Source organism: Monopterus albus, unplaced genomic scaffold, assembly GCF_001952655.1.
Source record: "Monopterus albus unplaced genomic scaffold, M_albus_1.0 scaffold29.1, whole genome shotgun sequence".
Taxonomy (NCBI): Eukaryota; Metazoa; Chordata; class Actinopteri; order Synbranchiformes; family Synbranchidae; genus Monopterus; species Monopterus albus.
The window spans coordinates 4,805,252-4,829,534 of record NW_018127909.1 but is presented as its reverse complement, the minus strand read 5'-3'; the positions used below and the strand labels follow the sequence as shown (position 1 = coordinate 4,829,534).

The 24,283-nt window shown below is 43.0% G+C and overlaps 3 protein-coding genes and 1 long non-coding RNA gene across 6 annotated transcripts in view; 1 reads left to right on the top strand and 3 right to left on the bottom strand.

The window, feature by feature from the left end:
- mri1 (methylthioribose-1-phosphate isomerase 1) overlaps positions 1-1,768 on the bottom strand; it is an 11,596-nt gene extending 9,828 nt beyond the window's left edge. Inside the window, exons 1-2 of the mRNA XM_020596242.1 lie at positions 1,529-1,768; positions 473-696 (exon numbers count right to left, since the gene is read on the bottom strand). Coding sequence (XP_020451898.1) covers positions 473-696; positions 1,529-1,660 — 356 coding nt within the window. The 5' untranslated portion in view covers positions 1,661-1,768. The remainder of the gene's footprint in view (positions 1-472; positions 697-1,528) is intronic.
- A 678-nt stretch (positions 1,769-2,446) lies between these two features.
- cc2d1a (coiled-coil and C2 domain containing 1A) lies at positions 2,447-18,034 on the bottom strand. Of its 2 annotated transcripts, none has more exons than XM_020596098.1 (28): positions 17,848-18,034; positions 17,514-17,584; positions 17,272-17,410; positions 16,322-16,425; positions 15,705-15,950; positions 15,229-15,538; positions 14,732-14,841; positions 14,542-14,614; positions 14,332-14,430; positions 14,049-14,176; positions 13,428-13,500; positions 13,217-13,350; positions 12,772-12,859; positions 12,559-12,635; positions 12,264-12,359; positions 11,176-11,298; positions 10,933-10,991; positions 8,933-9,049; positions 7,805-7,878; positions 7,663-7,721; positions 7,430-7,581; positions 7,219-7,309; positions 6,992-7,147; positions 5,802-5,933; positions 5,572-5,698; positions 5,399-5,475; positions 5,260-5,307; positions 2,447-5,166 (listed from the first exon to the last, which is right to left on the bottom strand). In XM_020596098.1, exons 2-28 carry the CDS (start codon positions 17,568-17,570, stop codon positions 5,134-5,136), a joined length of 2,982 nt encoding a protein of 993 aa, XP_020451754.1. In that variant the 5' UTR covers positions 17,571-17,584; positions 17,848-18,034; the 3' UTR covers positions 2,447-5,133. The 2 variants fall into 2 exon arrangements, with proteins under 2 accessions (XP_020451754.1, XP_020451755.1); XM_020596099.1 differs by having other exon boundaries at positions 17,860-18,034.
- Positions 18,035-18,064: 30 nt separating this feature from the next.
- On the top strand, positions 18,065-19,907 carry LOC109957875 (uncharacterized). Of its 2 annotated transcripts, none has more exons than XR_002274609.1 (5): positions 18,065-18,126; positions 18,463-18,505; positions 18,685-18,791; positions 18,875-19,493; positions 19,851-19,907. It is a non-coding gene; the product is annotated as an uncharacterized LOC109957875 (long non-coding RNA). The 2 variants fall into 2 exon arrangements; XR_002274610.1 differs by having other exon boundaries at positions 19,844-19,900.
- Positions 19,908-23,077: 3,170 nt separating this feature from the next.
- nanos3 (nanos homolog 3) lies at positions 23,078-24,283 on the bottom strand. Its single transcript, XM_020596100.1, has one exon. It carries the CDS (start codon positions 24,053-24,055, stop codon positions 23,561-23,563), a length of 495 nt encoding a protein of 164 aa, XP_020451756.1. The 5' UTR covers positions 24,056-24,283; the 3' UTR covers positions 23,078-23,560.

Sequence of the window (24,283 nt, the reverse complement as noted above, 5' to 3'; positions counted from 1 at the left end):
CAAGACTGAGTATTACATCACCATATGTGGGCATGTGTGTCCTAGACTGGGACCCACTTCTAAAAACAGAACACATTTTTCCATGGTGCTTCCAGTGATTGAAAACTCCGCAGGGTACATTTAAATCAATTACGGGCTTAAACTAAATTAACAAATCAGATGTAAAAAGAACTGCCAGAGCCTTTGATCTGATTTAATATGGAAAGGTTGAGTGGCTGACTGAAATGATGAAGTTTTTTCCACTAGCGGGCCTAAAGAAAATATTTGTAGTCCAGCTGTTTGTGGTTATTTGGTCAAACACATGTAGGAATATGCACCACGTAAATCCAGCTGGATTCAATTCAATGCATCAAATTACCAAAATTCAGCAGATAGTGACCGTGGACACGGGGCCTCTGAGGCCCTGTGCCATTCCCCTCGTTGGCAACTCAACCTCAGCTCTGAGGCTATCGCCTCCATCCAGCCAGCTCACCTTTCTCTAAGCTGCTCAGAGTTCTTCTCCATGCTCTCGTTCTCCGCATACTCCATAAGTTCACGAGCTGCGCGGCCCATGTTGACAGCAGTGGGCCTGGCTGAGGTCAGGTGACACAGAGACTCCCTGATGAAGGTCACAGGGTCATCACCCCCGGTGCCTGCTCGCAGCTCCACGGCCAGACTGAGGCAGCCGACAATGGCGATGGCTGGGGCGCCACGCACCTGGAGGAAAGAAAGGACAGTCATGATCACACCATGGTCTTCTTCTTTGGTTTCCATGCCAACTTCCAGCTTTGCTCTCCCAAATTTCATGAGCATTATTAATCTTGTGTCACCACAAAGTTTAACGGGTGATCACAGAGCCAAAAAGTTGTCAGGACAGCTTTGAGTGAAATGATATCATCTTTGTGTTGAGTCATTTCTCCCTCTACCATTAGACTCCATTATCATCACCCCCTGCTTATGGCACATTCCGTCACTCTGCCACAGCCAAACACAGAGCATACATGGAGCTGCTGTATGTGTGTGTACCTGGGAGGACAAAGGAGTGAATGCCTGCCCTTCCCTAACAGGTGAACGTCTGAAAACGTTCCAAGCTGCTACAGAACTTGAACATGCAACAACTCTCTGAACACATCTGTAAGTCTGGGCTTCAGGTATGAGAGATCAACGGAGTGGAGGTGTCAGTGAGTGCAGCACAAAACCAAAACGCTAACGAATCCTGGCAAAGGTCATTAATAATTCATTAATAATCTCTCGGAGGATGATGGATGCCTAGTTTGTCGAGCTTGCACATGATAATGTTAAAGGTATGAATAGAGGATGTGGGTAGAGCATCGGGGGGCTGTGTGTAGCCGGGTAGTGCTGCAGGTGCATCCAAAACAAAAATACAGGCCGACAGCTGGAGCAGAGCGGCGAGCAGCACATGGGTGCAGCGATGTGAACACAAAAGATCCGACAAAAAACACACAAGCACTACGGGAGTACAAGCACATGCAGCAGGTATGCTTGACCGGCTGGGCAGTGGGTGGAGAAACAGAGAGGACCCCCGTACCTTCATGGACTTGATGGCCTCGTAGGCGTCCTGCACGGAGCGGATCTCATCGTAAGCGGTCTGGTGTGGCAGCAGCAGCTGGTTGAGGACCTGCAGAGACCCGGCCCGGTAGCGGATCGCTTCCAGCGTCATGGCCGAAAAAACGAGGCGGGATGGTGGTGGGAAATAGCACGGACGGACAGGTCGGGGAGGTGCGCGCACACGCACTCACTCACACACTTTCACACACACACACACAGTCTCTCTGGAGCCGTAGCGAAGAGAAGACGGAAAGTGTAGCGGGAAGAGGAGAGACGGAGGAGGAGGTTCGTGTGGCACGGAGTAAAACAAAAGAGGAGAAGGTCTGCTGTGTGGTACGGGAAGACAATAGGGGAGAGGAGTGAGAGAAGGGTTGGAAACCTTCACACACTGACAGACAAGGAGCAGGGAAGCAGACGCGAAACCACGTGTTCACCCGAGCAGGAAGGCCTGGTCTCGGTGACCACGCCCACCACAGTGTCGCGGGTAGTCCGGTCCGCTGCTGTGCACCATCCCCCTCTCATCGTTCTCCCCTTTTGTTGGGGAAAATTTCACATTCAGATATGTCATTAGCATAACACCAAAGCATCCCCCCCCCCAAGGACGGCAAGCAATGTCTGTAAAAAAGATAGGTCTATTTTTATCTCAGGTTTTATTGTTTTAACTCTTCTTTTTATTTGACATGGGTTTTACGTTCATCCCAGTTTCCTGTGTGTAACTTAATGCATAACCAACCCATATTTCTAATAATTTGTTATTAAATGAATTAAATAAAACACCTCACTTGAAATGGGCCCAGGGTCCAAGCTCCACTGCTAACTAGAAATAAGTTTAAAAAAGGGGGGAATGGTAAAGAGATTTCAGGTCAATGACGATACAAACTCAGTGTTATTTCACCATTTTATTCATTACCACCGACCTCATACATAAAGCCTAAACAATCAGGCCTTGATACATTCCTATTTTGAGCTGAACAAATGAGCCTGACTTACACTTTAAAATAGTGACTGAGCATATTATGCTGCAGATTTACTGTATATAAATATTACATTCATATTGATTGCCCTTACATGATTTAACAGATTCTTAAAAATGTTATAGTATTTTCCCAGATCCAGATGAATACATTTACTGCAGCTAACTGAGACAGAAATATCAACAATAATGATAAACAAACCATCAGACTTTCTCTTTTTTTATAATGGAGTGTGGACAAATCACCAAGGTGGATTAAAAAAAAAAAGAGAGTGAAAAACAAACTGAAAACAGAGAATAGGGAGGAGTGTGTGTTGTGTTGTATTTGGGGAAAAAGGAGTGTAAGACACCAGCAGGACAAACTTTAACAATATGTCCCTCTGCTCAGGTCCTGACCATCCAGACACCACGCTGAATGCTGATGAGCCCATTGTCATGACAACGGGCCAGCCTCCGAGGCCAGAGGTTGCTGGAGGATGGGGTTATGTGGCAGGAGTGAGTGTGTGTCTGGGGTGAAATGGGGTTAAATCTTTGCACTGAAAGAAAGGGGTGCCTTGAAGTTGCTTTAAATGCTATTAGAACCCAGAAGGCAACAACCCAGAGATATGGGAGCCTGGCAGCCACGTTCGGTCGCTACTTGACCATACCAGTGAATTTGCATATTCTACCCCAAATCACATATACATTACAGCACTTCACACCACAGCTAGTGTTCCTGCAAATCATATTACTCTACAGTAATCCAAAATAATTCATTTGTCAATTTCAAGCAAAAATGTCAAATTATCCCTAGTTCTAATTTATTAATTGTGAGTTTGCACTGCTTTGTCCTATTCAACACTAAACGGAATATTTATGGGTTTTGGTCTGGTGATCAGACAAAATGAGCAATTTGACAATGCCACTTGAGGTTTTAGGAAGTACAAAGTAGCATTTTATCAACCAGAAAATAACTGGAAGTGTAATTAGTAATGAAAATAACAGCTAAATGTAGCCCTAGACTTTAGTGGCATTGGAAGGGGAGTGCCATACAAATCACCACAGACTATGAAGAGCTCTATTAGGTCAACTTTAAACACGATTATTTGCCAACTGAATGAGGCAGCGAGTGGATTAGGGCGAACACGTGATTCTCTGCTCTGTCACGTGACCAAAAACTATTTGTGGTGTTTATTAGTGGGGCACATCATCAGCACACATAAACGTATGGTAACTCTGCTTCATGTGTGAGTGTGCTGGCAGGGTTAGCAGGCTGACACAGACATAGAAGAAACATCTGTCCAGAGGACTACACAGAGCAGAGAAAACAAAGCAGCGACAGGATGACTGTTTTTGGACATCTAGTGTTGCTGTGGTAAACCATTCATTTCAAGGTGTCTGCCTTTGTCAGCTGGGATCTGCATCTTACAAAGTTTCACCACATGCCCTTGACTTTACAGCCACAAAAAGGTGTAATGTGGAGAGGAATGACAAAGATGCCTATGACAGGGATGTCTATGAGGGAACAGAAATAGAAATGAGCAATTACCCAGCCTTACTGACACATATTGAGTTGTCTTCCTGTGGGCAGGCAGCCAGCGGAGAGCTCAGTGGGACAGAATCTGGTTTTGTAAACTGCACACGCCAAACTGTGTGGAAAAACTGCCAAAAACGGATGCAGCAGCTGTTAATTATTTTCTTATTGACAGCAAAATCAACTTAAAATTGTTTGAGTTTAAAGAAAAATTCAAGAGGAGCAACCCATTACTCAAGTCTCTGAATATCTGCAAAAGAATTAGTGTGGAAAAAAGTGAGGATAAAGAAGACAACAGAAAAAGGAGTGATCCTTCAGCAGGGCTGAGCTTCTACAACATTCAGAGCTCGCTGTTAACACCCCCTCTCCCACCCCAAAGACGGCACTATGTCTGATCTAGTCGTCTCCTTGGTGACACAAACACTAATCCCTCAGTATGGGATGTACGCTGCAGCACCCCAAAGCCCTGTCTTTTTTTTTTAATTCCCATATCACACCACTCCAAATGGAGGAGATTACTGTAATCTGGGAACACTGGAGCAGACAGATTAGATTAAGATCATCACACACTTGAAATATGGAAAAAGAGGCTAAAAACACCTCAGTCAATGGGTTAAATATGCTTCAGACCGCGCGCACACACACACACACACACACAAATTTTTGGTCATCAATGGACTGAGCTGGCATCAAATGTAAAATGTTAAGTCTTCTTACAGATCTCTTCTCAAAAAAAGAAGAACACAATTAACAAAATACAGGTCTGGCCTGTAAATCTTTAGAAGACTTTTTGTGTAGTGTCTTTCTTGTTTAAGTGCAATGACCTTGCCTCTGCTTTAGCTCTTTAACATGTTTTAATGCTCTCTTTTATTCCCATGTGGTTACAGATTTTTCTTAAATGATTGCGGCAGGTGACTAACCACAAGTGACACGAGCCATATCATCAATCGGCAGAAGCAGCAGGAAGTTTCATGCAGTTGTCATGGAAGTGAACAGCATCGAATCATGCTAAAGGTGCTTTAAGTACCAACTGTAGTGTTTGTATAGGAGTGCATATGAAACAGTACTCCAGCCAAGTCTCCACTCCCATGTTCTCCTCTCATCCAGTGCGCTTCCTCTTCAGCGATTCCAGCTGGAGAAACAGAAAAGGAGTGCATAAATTATAAATATGCACATATACGAAAATGATGAAACATCTATATTGACAGTCCATAAAAACTCTCACCTCATTCTCTACCATCTTCAGCCTGCCCAGTGCATCCTTGGCAGCTTCCTATCAAAATAAAAAAGAATAAAAACTTTACAAACACACACTAGAGAGCAGCAACAATCACATCCACAGTCACCTCTGACCGTGCACTCACCCTGTTGCCTTGGATCGAGTATTTCTTCACTGAGTCTGAAAGTCCTTGTACAAAGCGCCTCAGCACATGTTCATACTCTAAACATGTGGTGAAGGGAAATGTGGGTTACTTGTTTGAGAGGTGGAATCATTCAGTGTAGTGTATGTAGCTGTTTGTGTGTGTGTGCATGTTACCCGTCAGCAGAGCAGGAGAGGCTCTCTCCAGCTGGGCTTTCTGCCACTGCAGTCTGTGTGTGACCTCTTTGTGTTGAAGGATGAGGTCAGACGGAGGATCCCTCCGGTTCTTTTGGAACTCTGCAATCTGAGAGGCGGGCGGAATGACTGACGAGACCATGACGTCTTAGAGAAGGGGATGTTGCGGTTGGACTTGAGCCAAACAAACATGTACACAGACACACAAATACCTTCCTCTCCAGTCGTTCCTTGTCATAGTTGAGGAGACTAAAGCTGTGGAGTTTGTACTGTGGAGGAGAGTTGTTGGGATGAACACTCCTGCTGCTGGCTTCATGTCTGGGTTTAGACCGGGGAGATGGAGCCTGATTTAAACAAACACACACACTGAGACTTCACGGAACTTAATAGTTTTTTTTGTGCTAGGGGTGCACGCTCTTGTTACTCTTGTATTTGCAGCTTTAAGCCTTATGAAGGGGGCTGCAGGATGACAGGAGCTTATTCAGAGGGCAGCAGCTCATGTCCTTACTAAAATCTGGGTTATGCTCAAAATGAATGTTGCTCTGTCCAACAAGGTGTGAAGGTAGAAGTGTTTAAAGCTGTTAGGAATGGCCACACATAAAGGTGGGGTGAAAGCTAACCATCAATTTTTTTTTTAAATTTGCAGCATTTTAACCGTTTTTGATGCTTACTTCGAAATGGGGATAAAAAAAATAGGTGGAAATGCACTTAAAAAGAGGGACAAGACGCTGTAATGGTTCAGTAAAATTGTCCCCTCCTCCCCTCAAGTTCAAGATGTGATGTTTCAGATGCTGCATACTGACCCTCTGACACTTGTGTCCCAACACGCACAACAATCCAATTTTTAGGATGGCACACCGGCTCAGTGTTTCTCACAGACAACAAGGTCCTAATTTTAAATCTGAATTGGCCAGCTGGAGCCTTTGGGTATATCTTATGTCTCTTACAAGATTGTTACTGCATCCTCTGTCGACCGAGGACATAGGACATTCCAAGTCTCTTATATCAGCTCTGAGGACTGAGGATGGTGCTGGAGGAGCCATGACAGAGGAAATGAGACCATCCTTTGTGGAAGTTTTTTGTAAACAGACACGCCTCTTTATCAGAAATCAGTTGGTGATTGGATGCTTCAGATGAAGGATCAGAGCAAAAGATGTCTCATGTCGTTAACGCGTTTCCTCGAGTTGTTTCTACTCACCTTTTCCTCGCATCTTATGTGGGCAGGACTAAGACACGCAACTGAGGGAAACAATGGTGCTTATAAGAGACTTGCGATGTACCCTTTGTGAGAAGTTTGCATGATCTTCCTATGTCCTCTCGAGCGATCCGACTCAGATGCAAAGGCCTTGCTCTACCAGAGTCTACAGACATGCAGTTCACATGAACCATAAACTCTACTCACCCGTTCCTTTCGTTTCTCTGGGGAAGAAGGCGAGGAGACCGGGTCGAGAACCAGCCACTTCTCTGTCACCGGCTGGACATCGACTCCTGATAAAGGCTCTCTCATCTTCACCCTCACCTCTAACTTGCCACCTGTGGCTTTACGTCCATCCATCACCTATGAAACCCATACACACTGTTAGAGCTCGTGTGCACATGCACTTGTGTTTACATGTTACTAACACTCACCTCTATGATCTCTCTAAAGTCACAGTGGTTTTCTAGAGCCTCTAGCTTCAGCTGAGCAGTGCCTATGACTTTGTCTGTCTTGAACAGGCCTCTGTTAACACACACACAGAGGAGATTGTAACTGACAAAAGCACAAATGACATGACATTCACACCACAAATCATGCAGATCAACAGGGAGGCTTCTGCCCCTAATGCCCCAGTGCAGTTACCCCTTGTGGATGATTTCAAACTTGATGCCCTTGGATTGGATGATTCGCTTCAAGCCTCTGTGGCCACGGTTGATGTTGAGTTTGAACTGCTCTTTAAACTCTGGACTGTTGGTGCCCTTTGCTGTGCTGGTTTTGTCCCTTTGAGCCTCCTCCTACATACACACACAAAAATGAATTCATTAAAACACATCGGCATACGAACAAAACAAAGCACGAGTGTGAAAGATTCCTACCGCACTGGGAAAAGGAAACTCAAACTTCACACTGGCATCCAGGTCGTTAGGTGAGACGCCTGCAGGCAGAGAGGCAGGTGTGAGTGCACATATGTCTGACACAGTACTGCCTGGTTACTTCACAAACAAGAGACCTGCCTACCCGAGGGAGCCGGTAGGTTGATACCTCTGATGATGTACAGTATCAGGTCATTAAGTGTCAGGTTGGGGTAGGTCCTACAGAACAAACACCGGAGTCAGAGCCATTCAGAACAAGCATTGTGAGTGAGAGACATCAAGCAGCCAGCATCACTGAAAGCCAAACAACACTGACTGAATGAGTCACTGCCAGTCATTTAACTGTAAGCCTGGATCCTGGAGCAGAGCCAGCGTGAGTCACAGTGAGTCACTCTGACTCATCTACAGCTACAGCCGGGAAAAGCAATTCTCTTCTTGTCAAAAAAATGTTTTCAAAATTAAACATCTGATGTTGGGAATCTTTATAATAAAATATACATTCAGCTAAAGCATCTAATATTGATTCAGGTTAAAATCCCATAAAATTACAGTGAAATAGGAATTATGATGATTTTCATTGGAAACCGAGTCGGGGTAAGAAACAGTCCCTTGACTGGGATGCAACAATGATACAACCACAGCTGATCATTACTAAAAGGAAGTAAAAGGAAACAGAATTTCTAGGAGTGGACAGGCATTAAAGCAACTGCAAACTCCATAACCACTTTTGAAAATGTGTTGCAGGTTTCAGGACATGGCCATTTTGTTAAGGTGGGAAAAAACAATCTTGGATGGTGCTGATGGTTAGAATTCTTATGACAAAAACGTAGATAGACCACATAGAAACTACTGAAATACAACATTTTATAGTAAGTAAAATAAAGTTTTAACTGTTGTGGGATGTTACTGTTAAATAAGAGAGTCTGCAGCCATGCTAGCAGCTCTGTATTTAGGCACCAAATGTCACAGCAATCTGCCCACAAGTTTAAGATATTTCATTAAAGACTAAAAGGTCAGCCTGAGGGTGGTGCTAGATAAAAGGTCAGGAGATCACCACATTCAGTAGAACTGATCCCCTGGGGGCCATAGATGTTTGGACAAAGTTTCATGGAAATCCATTGAATGGTTGTTGACACTGACCAACTACCTGACAGCCATCCTCAGAGTTACACTGCTAGCATGGCCAAATAGCTTCCATGTGCCATTCACAGAGAATCCACTATAAATATCTATCTGTTACGAATTCAAATACATATATGAGTTTGTTGCTGACTTGATAGAGTTGAAGGTTCTCTCTTCTGTGCGGCACTTGGGGACTGGGTGACCTTTGGCATGGGCATTCTTCAGTATCTCTATGTTCTTCATCGACTCCTCCGATAACTTCTCACACCTGGTGAGAAACACAGATGGACTTAACATACAGTACATGTATCTAATAGTGAGATCTTAAAGAACTGTGTCATGTCATAGCTCTGATCTAGACACGGACAGTGGTCAATGAACATATGCATTCCTGGGGATCACACACATCTTGGAAAATAAAATGTTGCTTCTTGGCAATGACAATATTTTTCAAAGAAGGGAGGGATGAAGTTCTTCCAGGAGGCCAGAAAAGTGTAAAAGGTAAAAGATACCATGTGTTAAAGGTATCTGCAAATATGTGAAAAAATTAATCTGTGAAGAAAACATGTGTTACACTGTATGTACATGCAATATGGTGAGGAGCTTCTCTGTGGAGGAAAACTGTTTCTGTCATACACCACAACTATGCTGATGTGGTTACTTGAATGGATCAATTAGAAAATTAACTGAAGATAAATCGAGGAAAATCAGTCTGTCATTAAAAATATCAAATGTATCCTTGTCAAATGTGAGAAACTGCTTGATTTCTATTTTTAATGCCATAAACCATTATTTCATTTCCTCTGATGGTCAGGATTAGCAAGTTGAAGACTTTGAGGTCTAATAAATCACAATGGCATTTGACAGAATTAACAATGAACTGATTTCAAAGCCGTGATGTTTCTGCTGCCTCTGATGTATTTTGACAAAAAAAAAAAAGCTTTAGTGCATTAAAACGGGTTTTATACTATAAAATCAAAAACAGATTGATTCATTCTATTGCTTAATGTAAAAAAATTCATTACAGGCCCAGCTTTGTATTTCAGTCCCCAATGTTTGAGTCGGACTCGAGTCTACAGCACTACAACACCGTACTGGCCTGACACCCAAATATCATTTATAACCCCAAATAACAAAAAGATGGGACAGTATGTAAAACACAGTAATGAGGTAAAAGAATGAAATTATGATTCCATTTGAAACAGGTTATCACCAGTTTGCCAACATACTGTATGTATGTGTGAGAATATTATTGAAATGTTTAAAAACAATGTTCCTCAAAGAAAGATAGGAAGGGATTTGGATATGTCGCCCTCTACGGTGCAGAACATCATTAAAAGATTCAAGGAATCCGGAGGGATTTTAGTGCGTAAAAGTCAAAGGTTGTAAGGCGAAGATGGATGACCGAGCTCTCTGATCCCTCAGACAGCGTTGCATCAATAGTCATCACTCTTCTATAAGCGATATAACCACATGAACTGAAGATTACTTTGGCAGACCTGTGTCAGGCTATACAGTACCTAGTTACATCCATAAATGCTGCTTAAAACTGTACTGTGCCAAAAGGAAGCCCTATGTCAACAGTGTCCATCAGCGCAGTCGACTGCTCTGGGCTCACAGGCATCTGGGATGGACCATCTCACAGTGGAAACGTGTACTGTGGTCAGACGAATCAGTGTTTCAGGTCTTTTTTGGAAGGAATGGAGGCCATGTGCTCCAGACCAAAGACCAAAAGGACCATCCAGACTGTTACCAGCAACAAGTCCAACAGCCAGGGTCTGTCATGGTCTGGGGTTGTGTCAATGCCCTTGGCAAAGGTAACTTACACTTCTGACCTGTTTGTGGAGGAAAAGGGTGTGAGTGCTGGACTGGCCTGTCTGCAGTCCCGACCTGTCCCCAGTAGAGAATGTGTGGCGCATTTTGGAACACAAATTCCATCAATGACGGGCCAGGAGTGTTGTGCACATTAAGACTTGTTTGCACAGATGATTTACAAAACACAATATTCGGTTTAAATTTAGATTTTACATACAGTCCCAACTTTTTCTGATTTTGGGCTGTAATCAAAACTAATCATGATTTAAAATCCATCATAGCTGCAAATAATATAAAATTGAAACATACTGTAAACAAATGAGAAATGCATCTTACTTCAAAGCCTCAGCCACACTGCCTGCTTGCTTGAACCTTTCCGAGTTGGCCAGACATTTCTGTAGATAGGGAAACAAAAGTGGGTGTGGAAAAGAAAACCGACAACAGTGAAGGACAATAAAATAAGGGGCAGTTAAAAATCTGCAAAAGGCATAACCATTATATTTTATCAGACTCGGTATAGGCTGTCCACTGACACACAGCAAGATTTAGAAGGAGCATGCATCTGTGCTAAAACCTGACCTCGTGCTGCTTTCGTAAAAGATCCATGATGCCTTGGTACTGCTCACTGGAGCGAGGGGAGAGAGGGGAGGTACGGGAGCGGGCCAGGGAGTAGTCATCCTCACCTACTGGAAGACTGGGAATCTGTCACGAAGAAGACTAATTACCAATGTGGCCAGAAACCAAAAATGTAGAAAATACTGTAAAAGGTAACTGTTTTTAATGTGAGACATACAGCAAGAGCAAGAGAAGTCAGAACACAAACATCAAATAGCTATCTGAATAATGAACTCAGTTAAAAGCCAAATAAATTTTATAACCTTAAGAAGATTTACTGCTTCCTAATTGTACGCATCCACCAACCAGTCAAATTAACATTAGTGGGACAGATGTGAGGTCACTGTGACCTTAACCCCTGACCACCAAAATCCTAATCCTTGAGTCCAAGTCGACATTTGTGCCAAATTTGAAAAAATCCCCCCCACCCAAGTCATTCCTGAGATATCGTGATCACGAGAAAGGGCCGGACAAACCCAAAAACAATAAAAAATATTCCTTTACTGATTTGCAACACAGCTCTGAGAAGCCCAGATCCCAAATATCCCAAAATTTAATCAACTGGTTCTCTGTTTTCTGACTATCACCCGTCCAGTAGGAATGATAAACCTGAGTTTGTATGATGTTCTGCTGACTGACGAGAAAACAAACAAACGGAGGCACAAGCATAATATGCTTGTTGATTACACTGCGGGACTGGGTCAGCAAGAAATACATGAGTTATATGAAGCAATGATGTTAAATAAAGGTAAGGCAAAATGAAAGAAAGTCATATGGGATTAGTGGCAACACTATGACAAATGAACGGTGGGATGAAGCTGAAAATATGCAGATAGATTCTCACAAACACACGAAAATGCACAGAAGGTGAGACCATGATGAGCACAAAGGTGTTTTGCTTACGCCCCGTGTTTCCTTCCTTCTGTATTTCTCTCACATTCTGTGTTAACACACCTCACACATTCAGATGTTCCTGTGACATGTTCAACACACACAAGCTTGCTTTATCATTTTGAGTGTTACTAATTTGCACAAAAGAATGTATTTATAACCTTGGTGATATCAACAGGTAGGCCAGACTTGGCAGCGGTGATCATGGTGTCTAGTCCCTTGGCGCATCGGAGGTGCTGCGTAGCTCCTGCCATGTCCTGTAGTGCGAACAACCAAACAGCAGCAGATGCATTAGTCAAAGCACAGCAGAACAACAAATGTTCAAGGCTCCAATAAAACAACAGGCAGCCGTGGTAAAGACATCTACAACAGTACAAAGGCAGCAGGAAATCTAACAAAAAAAAAAAAAAAAAGGAAGGAAGGAAGGATAAAAAAAAAAAAAAGTCCACAGCTCACCTTCATCTGTTTGGAGCGCAGTGCTGCACGCATAAATGCCTGTCGCCTTAGCAACAGGAAATCCACTTGCTGCTGGGCTACAAGGATGATTAAGAAAAAAAAAAGAAGTGAAACTCTGCCTTTTGTAACACTCAGACATATTTTGTACATGTAGGCAGGCGTGTGCATGCACACCCATACACAAAACCACAATCTTCCACAATCCGAACACACCTTTCGGTCCCAGCTTTGGAGCTGAGGAGCCTCCAGGAGCCTGTGGAGCTGGAGACTTTGCTTTCTGGGCAGGTGGACGCACTGCAGGCTGCACGGGAGGAAAATGGGCTTAGGATCATCAAACAAATAGATACAGCATTGTTCTCCTAAAGTGCAACAGTTTGAGACAGTTGTGAACTTTATTTTCCATTCTCAAATATTTAAAAAGCCTAAAAGTCTTGAATATATAAAAAAAATTAGCGAATTTGTGAATATACATGATTACAAGCACAAAGGTGATGCAATAGGAATGAGATAAGAGAAAACACTGCTGAGTGAATATCTGCCACAGAAGCTGGCATGGCACACAGTCAAGCACTTCTAAGTTTGGGCCACTAGTAATTAAATTGTTTGGCTGCATGATAACAAAAATAACCATTTGGTTGGGCCTTTTTTTTTTTTTTACCTTGGCAGCCTCTGTTGGACCATCCTCCTCTTCATCTCCTGCATCCGGATCCTGATTAGCGATTTTCATGGCTGTTTCCAGGACACCTATAAAGTTCTGCTGAGCCCCCTCTGAGCCTTGAAGTGGTGGACAACCTAGACGCACACATGAATTAACCTTATAGAGCATCTTAGAAGAAAACCATGAAATATACCTGGGTTCAGAAAGTTACCTGGTGGCACAGGTAGATCAGACAAGTTGACAGGTCGTCCAGCTTTATGAGCTCTGATGGCATCCTGGTATTGCTGTTAAGAACCAAAATACAAAGTGGCTTTTTCACGCATTATAATAAACAACAATAACAAAAAATAATACAGAAAAAAAAGTATAGCTCCTAGTTGTAAATCAAGATCAGTAATGTGTCTCCACCCCCACAAAAGCAATATGCTTCATATGCCTCACAACTCTTTTCCTCCTGTCCCTCATGCTCTTGTTTCATCTGTTCACCCTGCCTCAGTCAAACTGACTTCATTCAGAGCCTTCGTATTTTCTGCATGGTGCCTTGCAACAATCCTCAGAGAACAACACATTATTACAGGTTATTCTGGTAGGTGAAATGAACAACAGTGCTAGTTACAGGCAAGATGACACAGGGTATTTCCAGTCAAAATAAAGTGAGTCACACCAGTTATTTAGGGAAATAAACATGCCACCAAACAGCAGCATGGAGCCAGGAATAAAAGATACATTGCCTTAAATTTAGTTTCAGGTCTAAGGATGGAGTGTACATTATTTTTTGGAAGACAAAAAAAAAAAAGTTATTTCATGCATACTTTTAGTACATGACGTGTACCTTGATAATGCGCTGGTGCATGCGAGCCTTACGTTCATCTCCTTTGCTCTTCGCTCCCTCTGCTGCTGACTTGTAAATATCCATCCTCTGCTGCAGCGCTTCCGCCAAACTGCTGGGAGCAGGTAGGTCTTTGCAAGGCAAACGCGCGCACACACACACACACACACACACACACACACACACACACACACACACTTTAAAATTCAATTAACCCCACTACAATCCTATAATTTATTATGTGCTAACCACTCAGGAAGGAGTATCTAGGCTACTGGAGTCTTACTGGCAGGGGCCACCTGAGCAGGTGCAGGAACAGTGGGGGCAGCAGGTTTGGAGGAAGACTGAGGAGGAGGAGGTACACAGCGCTCTGCTACTACATCTCCTGCACATGATCAATGGAAGGATGGACATGGGTTATTATTATTATAATAACCATTATTAAATCAGTTGAGCAGAAGAAATAAGACAATAAAACCCAGGCAGTCACACTGACCAGGAGGAGGTGGTAGTGAGCTCAGGTCTACTGGCTCGCCTCTGTCCAGTACCTCCACCATCATGTCCAGCTTCTGCATAAAGGAGATCAACTCTATTAGGACTGATTTTTTCACAAGCCTCACACATAACCTATTTACTTACACTGAAAGATTTATTCAAGTGACAAAAACTGACATTGGTTGTGTTACCTTGGCAGTGAGGTAGTGCTGTCTGGCCTGGTCGGTGTCACCACTCTGTTTGGCATTTATGGCAGCCATCTTATACTCCCTCTGTCTGGACAGCACAGCTTGTTTGAGCTCTGGAAGGAGTGAAGACACACAACATGTGTGTTAGTGTGTGTGACAAAATGAGAAAGAGAACAAAATAAAAAACTAAATAAAAAGACTCATCTGGTTAAAAACTCAAGAATGTCACAGTGACTTTTAGCTGTGACATTGGCATGTGACTGTGCAGCTGAGCTCTAACTGATCAGCTCATAGTTTCATACATTTCGTAAAACTTGGATAAATACAATACCAATAGCCATCAAATTCCTTTTAGTGGGAGTGCTAATCTGATGGTATGGATGACTTATTAGAAAGGATGAATTTATCATGTTCCACAGAGTAGACCTCTATCAGCATGTCTTTACCTTTATACAACCAGTAGACAGCATAGAGAAGTATATCATCACGTGTGTATTCACCTGAGTGCTGTGCATCAGGCTGGCTGGGGGTAAGGGGTGAGATGACAGGCGTCTCTGGGGTTATGGCAGCTGCAGGCTTTTGGGGCAGGCTCAGGTGGAGCATCTTAGGGGCTGTCGGCGGAGCTTCCCTCAGAGGTTTCTGATTGGCTGGAGGGGATGGCATCAGTGCTGGTTCTGGCAGTTCTCGTTCCTTGACCGGTTCAGACTCGGCAGTGGCGTTAGGGGTCGCACCGAGAGCAACAGGAGGCGGCATCTCCTCCTCATTGACTGGCTTTCCTTTTTTGACGGATGTTAACATAGACTGTAATGTCTAGGGTTGAAGAAAACAAAAGAACAAATATGCAATGTTTAACCATGTTTAGTCAACAAATCCTAAAAAAGGACCAATTAGAAATTTCAGCACATTAGATAAACTACAGGGATCATCTTGATCAGAGGTTGTAAAAGATATTTCCCCATTTGCTTCTCCATTTTACCTTTAAACCACGATCATAGCGTCGAACTTTGCTGGTCTCCCCAGCAGCCTTGGCATTGGAAATGGCTGTCTTATACATTTCAAAGCGTTCCAACAGACGGGACTCCAACCCTGTTGCACCACTGGGAGCAGCAGGACGAACAGAGTGGGATGTTATGCTCACTTTGGGAGCAGCTGGCGACACAGCAGGAGGGGTGGGAGCAGGAGTTGGTTCTGCGTCATCCTCCAAAACCTCATTAAGTTCAGCCTATGTACAGGGAGACAAAAATATATACAAATGGAATACAAGGGATCAGGGCTGCAACATTTTTTGTCAATTAATGTGTCAAATAATGTCTTAATTATGTTATTGATAAACCATTTTGTTTGTCAAAAAACACGGGCCATCACAATTTCTTAGAGCCCCAGTTTTTATTTTTGTCCAGCCAATAGTCCAAAAGCCAGAGATATACATATGTTAATGACAAGCAATAAACCCTCACACTGGAGAAGCTGCTACCAAGCAAGTATTGCTTGAAAATGACTGATATGACTAATACATTATTAGAAAAATTTTCTGCAAACTTAACTAGTTGACTAATTGTCTCAGCTCTAAAAAGGAAGTAAAGCATGAGTTACCAGCAGCTCTTCATCATCCAAATCTTCATCACCCATTTCTTCATCATCCAGGTCCTTCATACAAAGAGCTGCCATTCGCTCAATTTCAGACATGGGAACAGGAGCTGGACATGGACAAATAGAGTGCATCCGGAAAGTAATCAGATTCTTTCTAGTTTTCCCACATTCTGTTGTTTCAGACATGTCTTAAGATGGATTCAATCCTTTTTTTCCCTGTTATCAATCTACACACAGTACTCCACAATGATAAGTGTGGAGTGTTTAGTTAATGTATTAAAAATCAAAGACTGAAATATCCTGTTTACACAAGTATTCAGACCCTTTGTTATGACACTTGCAATTGAGATCTGGTGTATCCTACTCATCATCTATTGCTTTTCCAGAGGTTTCTTCCATTTTTTTTTCTGTTCGAGGGTTCTGAGGAGTTTTGCCTTATCTGTTTCAAGGGTCTAAGGACAGAGGGTGTTGTGAGCTGTACAGATTTTAAAGCCCCTTAAGGGTAATTTGTGATATTGGGCTGTACATTTTGACCTGACCTGACTTTAGTGGACTACAGAGGTCTAGTAGCCTCACTTCTAACTCCACACCTCCAGATTTTATTTTTCAATCTTACATGCTTCAGACCCAAATGCAGATTTTGGGCTGCTCCATCTGGAACAGTGTCTTTCTGCAACTTTTTTCACATATGCAGTAGTAATCTCCAAGACCTGTAAACACACTTTGATGGGATGGTATATGGTATGGATTACGACCATGTCAACCAAAGTGTGATAATTCTCTCTTAGATATTTGAAGGGAAAGATATCCAGAAATTAACATTAAACAAAATGTTTACTCTGTGAGGGTGTACTAAGAGAATACTGTACAGCAGGTTATATCAAATTCTGAGCACAAGCATATTGGGCAAGACAAACTGTGGAAGGACTGAAATAAGTGCCTTTCTTTCTCACCTTTTCCTTCACCCTTCTTCCCTTGTGATCTCTCTCTTCCTCCTCCCCCCACCAGATTCATCAGCTCTGCCTCCAGCTCTTCATCATTACCCTGATCATGCATCCCCCCATCGGGGTTCAGGTCAAGGAGCAGCCCCATCTGAGACAGACAGGAAAAGAGAGCTGCTGAATCATACCTGTTGCTGACATGTTTACACTAAATATCATCCACACGTCTCATTGTCAGACACAGTGGGTGTCACCTGTTTGGCTCGAGCTGCCCCTTGGCCCCGGGGAGGGGGGTTCCGACTGCGACTCATGGACTCGTTATAACCTAAAAGTTAACAATCGACAACATTAATAGAGCCAATGAAAAAAGAGACAGGAGATGAACGTGTAGCGTTAGTTAACTGACGGTATCCACTTGTCCCTATTTAGAGTCAGCAATGACTTCAGTTGCACCCACTTCTGCGCCATGTTGTGTTATAATTCAGACTGTCTTGTATGGAGTTAGCTTTTGAGCTCACGTTAGCTAACAGCTAGCACAACATACAACACAATCCTTATTGCTCATGAATGAGCAGGCAGGCTCTTTACCTTGTCACGGACCTTGATGTTAGTGTTAACGTACAGCTGCTCGGGTCAGTTAAGTCGAGTACTGCTGCGAAACGACAGGGTAAACAGCACACCAAATACGGGGAAACAGGTGTATTTTGATGTTTAGTTCAAGCTGTCAAAACAAGAACCGTGAGCTATGGAATTTACTTCCGACATTGCGTCTCCAATGGCAACTCGCGCCGCGCTTTACGGCTTGACGAAACACGCCCATTACCGACGTAAATCTCGACATAACGTTTCATCTGATCTCATTTTCAGGTGGGTAGTAGTTATTTCACCTTTAAAAATACAGATATATTGCACAGTCTGTGAGTTACTGTTAGCTTAATCAGCATAAATGAGTTTGAAACTCGGCAAGTACACCGAGTTGTCTACACAGGTCATATATGTAACTTTCTACACTAAGAAAGTGTAACGTTGTTGATGTTAGCTAGTTACTAAATACATTGTGTTTTGAGAAAAAAAATCCATATACAATTGTTAGTTGGCTCTAAGCTAGCCATCAGGATTTATAACAGTTATAGGTAATATTTTTCTAATTTCTTATTTTGTTGTCATGTCTTTATTAAGTTATAAAATTGTTTTTTATTTTAGTTACAGGAAATGACCAAAGGAAAGGTGAAAAACAACAGCAGTGGTAAAGAAGATGCCATTTATCTTACAATATGGGCTGATGTAGCTGTTGACACAAATAATTCTATGACATTTTCAGACAGCTAACTCAATGACAAGTTCTGTTTGACATGCAGTTTAAGTTACAGTGAATCCCCTTCATAGTTTTTGATTTGTTAAGTGAGTTGATCCTTCTGTTTTAAGATGGCATAGCCCCACCTGAGCCTCAGTCACTCAGGTCAAGAAAGAGGGAGCATCCAAGTGATGACGCTTCCTGGGCTGATGATGTTCAGGTTATGCTCCATCAACAGGTAATTTAGGTGACTGAAATAAAGCCCATGTTTATGTTATCAAGTTCAATTTCTGACAAGTCATTTGCCCTTTTAAATTTCAGGACACTGAAAAAAATAATACAGCAATGGTCACCACACCGCTACCATGTCCCCAGTTCCCTCTGCAGGAATGTGCTACAATCACAAAACAGCAGGGAGCAGTGGAACCCTGTCACCAAACAGGAAGGTACCAGATCACCATCTCAAACATGCACTGATCAACTCCAGGTCTTCATACTAACCTCTGAAGAGGGTGATGGATCCTGTGCAACTGCTTTGGAAGAAGGTGCAAATGAAAACTCTCAGTGTAATTTGGAGAGGAATCAAGAAACCACCCAAGAACAATCCAGCAGCATGTGCAAGAGTGAAGTCCAGGAAATCAGAAAGGAGTCAGCAGCGGGGATACCAACCAAAAAGAAGCGAAGGATTGTTATGTGTGGTCTGACAGAGAAGGAGCAGAGTCATTTTTTTACAGACTCAAAAGCTTGAAAATGGGCAGAATGGAGTGGAGAGTGTTGAGAAGCTGATGTGTATTAACACAGCTTCTGACCTTGCGGCTCAGGATGAGCTATCTTCACCCCCGTTGCCATCCTCACCGCTGTCCATCCCAGTAGGCAGTGTTGCAGAGCAGAGTGATGCAGAAATCATACTTCACTCCAGTCACTGTGTAGAAGATAACAGGTCAGGATCATGTAGCTGAATATCTTAAATTGTTTGGTTTCATTTTTGCATTATCATGACAACAGCTCATGAACTGTTAGATTAAACCTAAGTATACTAAATATTGCTAATTTAAAATTTACACAGAATAAATTACGGAGTAAAATTTAGGAAATATGAATGTTGTAAATGTTAAAATTTTAAGACACAGAGGCTTTTAAATTGAAAATTTAAAATAAAATGCAAAATAGGTTGTTTCTTCTTCCCTGCAAACTGGTCTGTCCTTGGCTGATGGTGAGTCAATGACATCTGTACTGATACATCTTTACCTGTAAACAGATATATTAAAACACAAAAAAACTGTTCTTCAGCACACAGGGCAGAAACTGAAGCCTATGTTGCTGTCACCACCTCAGATGGGACCCACACTGTCTGGTCCAGAACAAACGAGTGAGCCAAAGTCAGAACCACTTGCACAGGAGAAAGTGGGGCTGCATTCTGGGAATCTGGAGCAACAGGAAGCTGAAAGAAGTGCAGCTGAAATACCTAAGAAACAAAGGAAGGGAAAGAAAGGTGCTTCTGCAGCTGTCAAGTGCATTTCTGCTGTTACTTTTTTCACAGATCTCCATCAGATTGAGGGGATAGAAAAAGAGGAGGGGAGTGAGGCTGCCCATTTGCAGGTACAGAGAGTGGCCAGGTTTATGGAAAAGAGGGAAGAAGAAATGATGGAGGATGCTGGTGATGGAACTGAAGCAGGTTCATCCTCCACAGACACCAGGCCAGGAGGAGACAGCTGTGGCTCTGTGGAGCTCTGTGGGGCTGCAGTGACACCCAGTGCCTCTGACAGGAAAGACAGTGTGAGTGATAGTGGTAAAAGAACCCAACAAACAGGGTTGATAGGGGAGGAGGCAAACTGACAAAATACCAGTTTACTTGGTTGTGCTGCATGACAGAAGTGTCTTTCAGTCAGAGTTGTTCAGGCCATATTTTTTATCTTCATTAATTCTGCATTTGTTACTATGCCTTTGCCATATTGCATATTACTAATGCAATAGAAGTGCACCAAACTGATATTTACATTCAAGGATATTTTACTGTGCTTCAGTAGCTTTACAGAAACAGTTGCATTTTTTTTTTTTTTTGCTGTACACAGCGTGATCCTGATATTGGACCTGCTGCTGGACCTTCTCCTGTGAAGCCTGAGCACTGGCAGACTATAGACACCACTGACCTGTTTGGATCTGGGTCCTTGGATTTTGTATCAGACTCACAGCTGAACTCCATCGTTCTGACGTAAGGAGGCAAGGAAAGGGGTTATATTTCACAAGAGCCCTGGCAGTCATGTGAGGAGAGGGAGCTGCCTGGAAACAAGGGAGGCTTTAGATAAACATCCAGGGTTTAGCAGGTTCAGGGTTTAGCTCATTCTAAGCTTAAGAAAGCCCACGTTGGTGTCATAACAGATTACTGACTGTCAGGTTGCCAAAGACAGCTCTATAAGCACAATTAGAAAAGAAGTAATACTTCCTTTGACATGAAGATTTTAGAATCAGAATCTGCTTTATTGGCCAGGTTTGTCGGACACAGGAGGAATTTGACTCTGGTACATCGGCTCTCAATGTGTATGTACACATCCCCATGCAAGGGGAAAGTAAACAGTAAGCCAGCATAAGTGTAAACCAGGATGTAATGCAGTGTCATGTTCACTGCATCGTCCACTGGCCTGTTTGCCTTGTAGGCGAACTGTAGGGGGTCTATGGTGTCCTTCAGTTGGGCTGACACCAGTCTTTCAAAGGACTTCATAACTACAGGTGTCTGTAGTCGTTCAGCCCACTGATGGGGGTTTTCTTGGGGACTGGGATGATGGTGGAGCGTTTGAAGGAGGAGGGGACTTCACACAGCTCCAGTGACCTGTTGAAGATAAGTGTGAAGATGGGGGCCAGCTGATCAGCACACACTTTCAAGCAGGAGCAGGTCACACCGTCTGAGCCTGGTGCCTTTCTGATCTTTTGTTTTTTAAAGAGGCCACGCACAACCTTTTCGCAGATTGTTAGAAGTGGGGCGCTGAAGGGAAGGATGGTGATTGTTGGGGGAGTAGCTGCTGGATCTGAGGTGGGGAGGGTTAGGGGGGAGTGTTTGTCAAACCTGCAGAAGAACACATTCAGGTCGTCTGCTAGTTGACGGTCCTCCACAGCGGGAGGATAATTACACTTTAAGACATAGCTTTCATTTCTTCCTGTTCTCAGCATCTGTTTCACCCTTATCTTTAAGTCATCAATACTTTAAACAGGGAGATTTTGCTACAAGATTTTTTTAAATCTGTTTACTTTCTCCCCAACCAGTGTGGAGAAGGAGACAGAGGGGGAGGAAGATCCTGGTTTCTCTGTCTGTCATGAAGATGCCACAGAGCTGGTCTGTGGACTTATCAGAGAACTCTCCTTTCTAAAGTTAGTAACCATTTGATCTATTTTCTGTCAATCTTCTTTTATCCTGTTTTTCTAACCTCCCTCTACAATATGATCATAGCACTTGTCTCTCCTCCCAGAGCTGAACCTTTGACTTCTATCATTGGTCAGTTTCAGCCTCTTCACACCCACCTCTATGCTCTGACGGTGGCAGTCAGCTCTACCAGCTGTAGACTACTTGGCACCTTAGGCCAAGGTCACCTTAAGGGTACAACACCTTATCTGGTCAAGTCTCAGATGTTTAAGCTTTGGTGGAGACACACTGTTTACTGAGAGAAACACTAGACTGTGGGTTGAGTAATAGCCAAAATTCTCACATTGGTTTTAGAGGTTGGGATTAAAGACTTAAGCATGAGGAGGATTTTTTTTTTATATACAAATTTGCATCACTGTACCTCTGCAAGTGCACAAAATAATACTATGAATATCTTAAAATACTTTGTGATAATCCATTTTTCTGTTATTGACAAACAGGGGTTTTCCTCTCAAACTCATCCTTCCTTTCATAAAGTGTGCTGTGTCACTTAGCCTTTACTTAACATCTTCAGCTTCCTTTTGTGTCTCCTACTTGTCTAAAGGTCTGGTAGAAAAACACTGAACTGCCTTGAACAAAGCTGATTATCTGTATTTGTCCTCCTGTTGCTTTCTAGTCAAAAGGTCATGGCCACACATAGGGAGCTAGAGAACCTGCGCCGTGGCAAAAAAACTTCAAGGAGCTCGATACCCTGAGGATTTAGATGAAGTACTTGCAATCCTGCACTTACTGTTGCCTAAATGGTTCATAGGCAATTAAGGCACTTGTGCTAATGTTTAAATTTATCACTAGAAATGTATTTTCACTTTTGTATCATTAACAGCTGGAATGTTCAGTTCAGTGACTTGGCTGTTCTACTGTAGTTCTCCCCAAATAAAGCTCAGTGTTGTTTGCTGTCAGGTGATCTGAGTCCTAACCATTAACCGTCTTTACAGATTTCTGCATCAACTGCCTTACATGGCTGGCTTAAACTGCCTCAAAACAATTCAAAGAATGGAGACTGATGACAAAAGCACAAACAGATTTAGTCAGGTTAGACATGCATAACAACAAAGTTCACAAAAGGTTTCACAAAGATGTTTTTTCACAACATGAGAAGAGCTGAAACAGCATTTTTAAAGAAGCCACAAATAAAATAAAAGTAGCATGCCCAAGGAACATTCACTGTACACATTTCAAAGCAAGAACAAGTTAAATATGTTTAAAAATTTAAAATACTAATATGGACGCATGATGTTTTCATGCTGTAGTACAGTTATAACTTATGACTGTGGGTCGTTTTGTGATAATGTTCGAATCTTTCAATGCATTTGCGGTAAATGTGAGATTGGACACTGACATTTAAAAAATATGTAAAATAAACGTTTCACCGATAAACAGGTGTTCTTCTCCCAAACATAAGATCTGGCAGTCGTTCTTGAATGTAGTTTGCAAAAACCCAGCACCAAACAGACGCTGTTGACCAACAAAAGGTCTAGGCCAACAAAATGTCCAGCAAAGTAAAAACACACCAAACACACCAAACAAATATCACACACAGAAGGATTCAGCCTTCTGTCCAGTGTCTTATTGCTAGCCTGTCACCTGTTGGATCAGCGTCTGGACTTGGTGTAGACAGAGCTGTATGCGCTGTCCACCTTTGGACAAAAGCGCTTCGTATGTGCTTTGGCGCCCGTAGCCCCGCAGAGGGGGCACACATACTGCCGTAAGTAGGGGCACAAAACCTCTCCTGTCTGGCTCTTCAGCCAGTGGGATCCGTACACCAACTCCGACTCCCCATTGTGCTTACAGAAACTGCAGCACATGCGCTCAGATGATGGTGGCGGCTCGGGCGTTTTAAAACTAGTTGTCTTTCTGCGGTCTTTTGGCCCCCGGGGGCCCGTTGGTCTTGCCACAGGCTTACTACCCACCGCACCTGGTGCATCAGAACCAACGCATTCTGCTGCGTAACCTGAATATTCACCGGGGAGACTTTGCATACAGTCAACGGATTCGGTGGCGGTGTTCCGGCCCAGGATGTTTCTGATTGTGTCCGACAGTCCCATATAATCCTTCCAGGGATGGAAAATTTTGGTATTGGATTCCATGAAGCGCGGCAGATGTTGAACGCGTCCCAGAACTATACCATTCACCTCACCTCCTTCGCTGACAACTTTCCTCCTTGTCAGCCAAACACCCTCTGCTTAAAATAATGAAGTTATGTTTAAAAATAAAAAAAAATAAAAAAAACCCAGAGTGACAACAGAACCTCGGCGCCAGCTGCGCGTATAAAACCTTTGATTGGCAATTGAATACAGGTGGTATTCAAACGCACA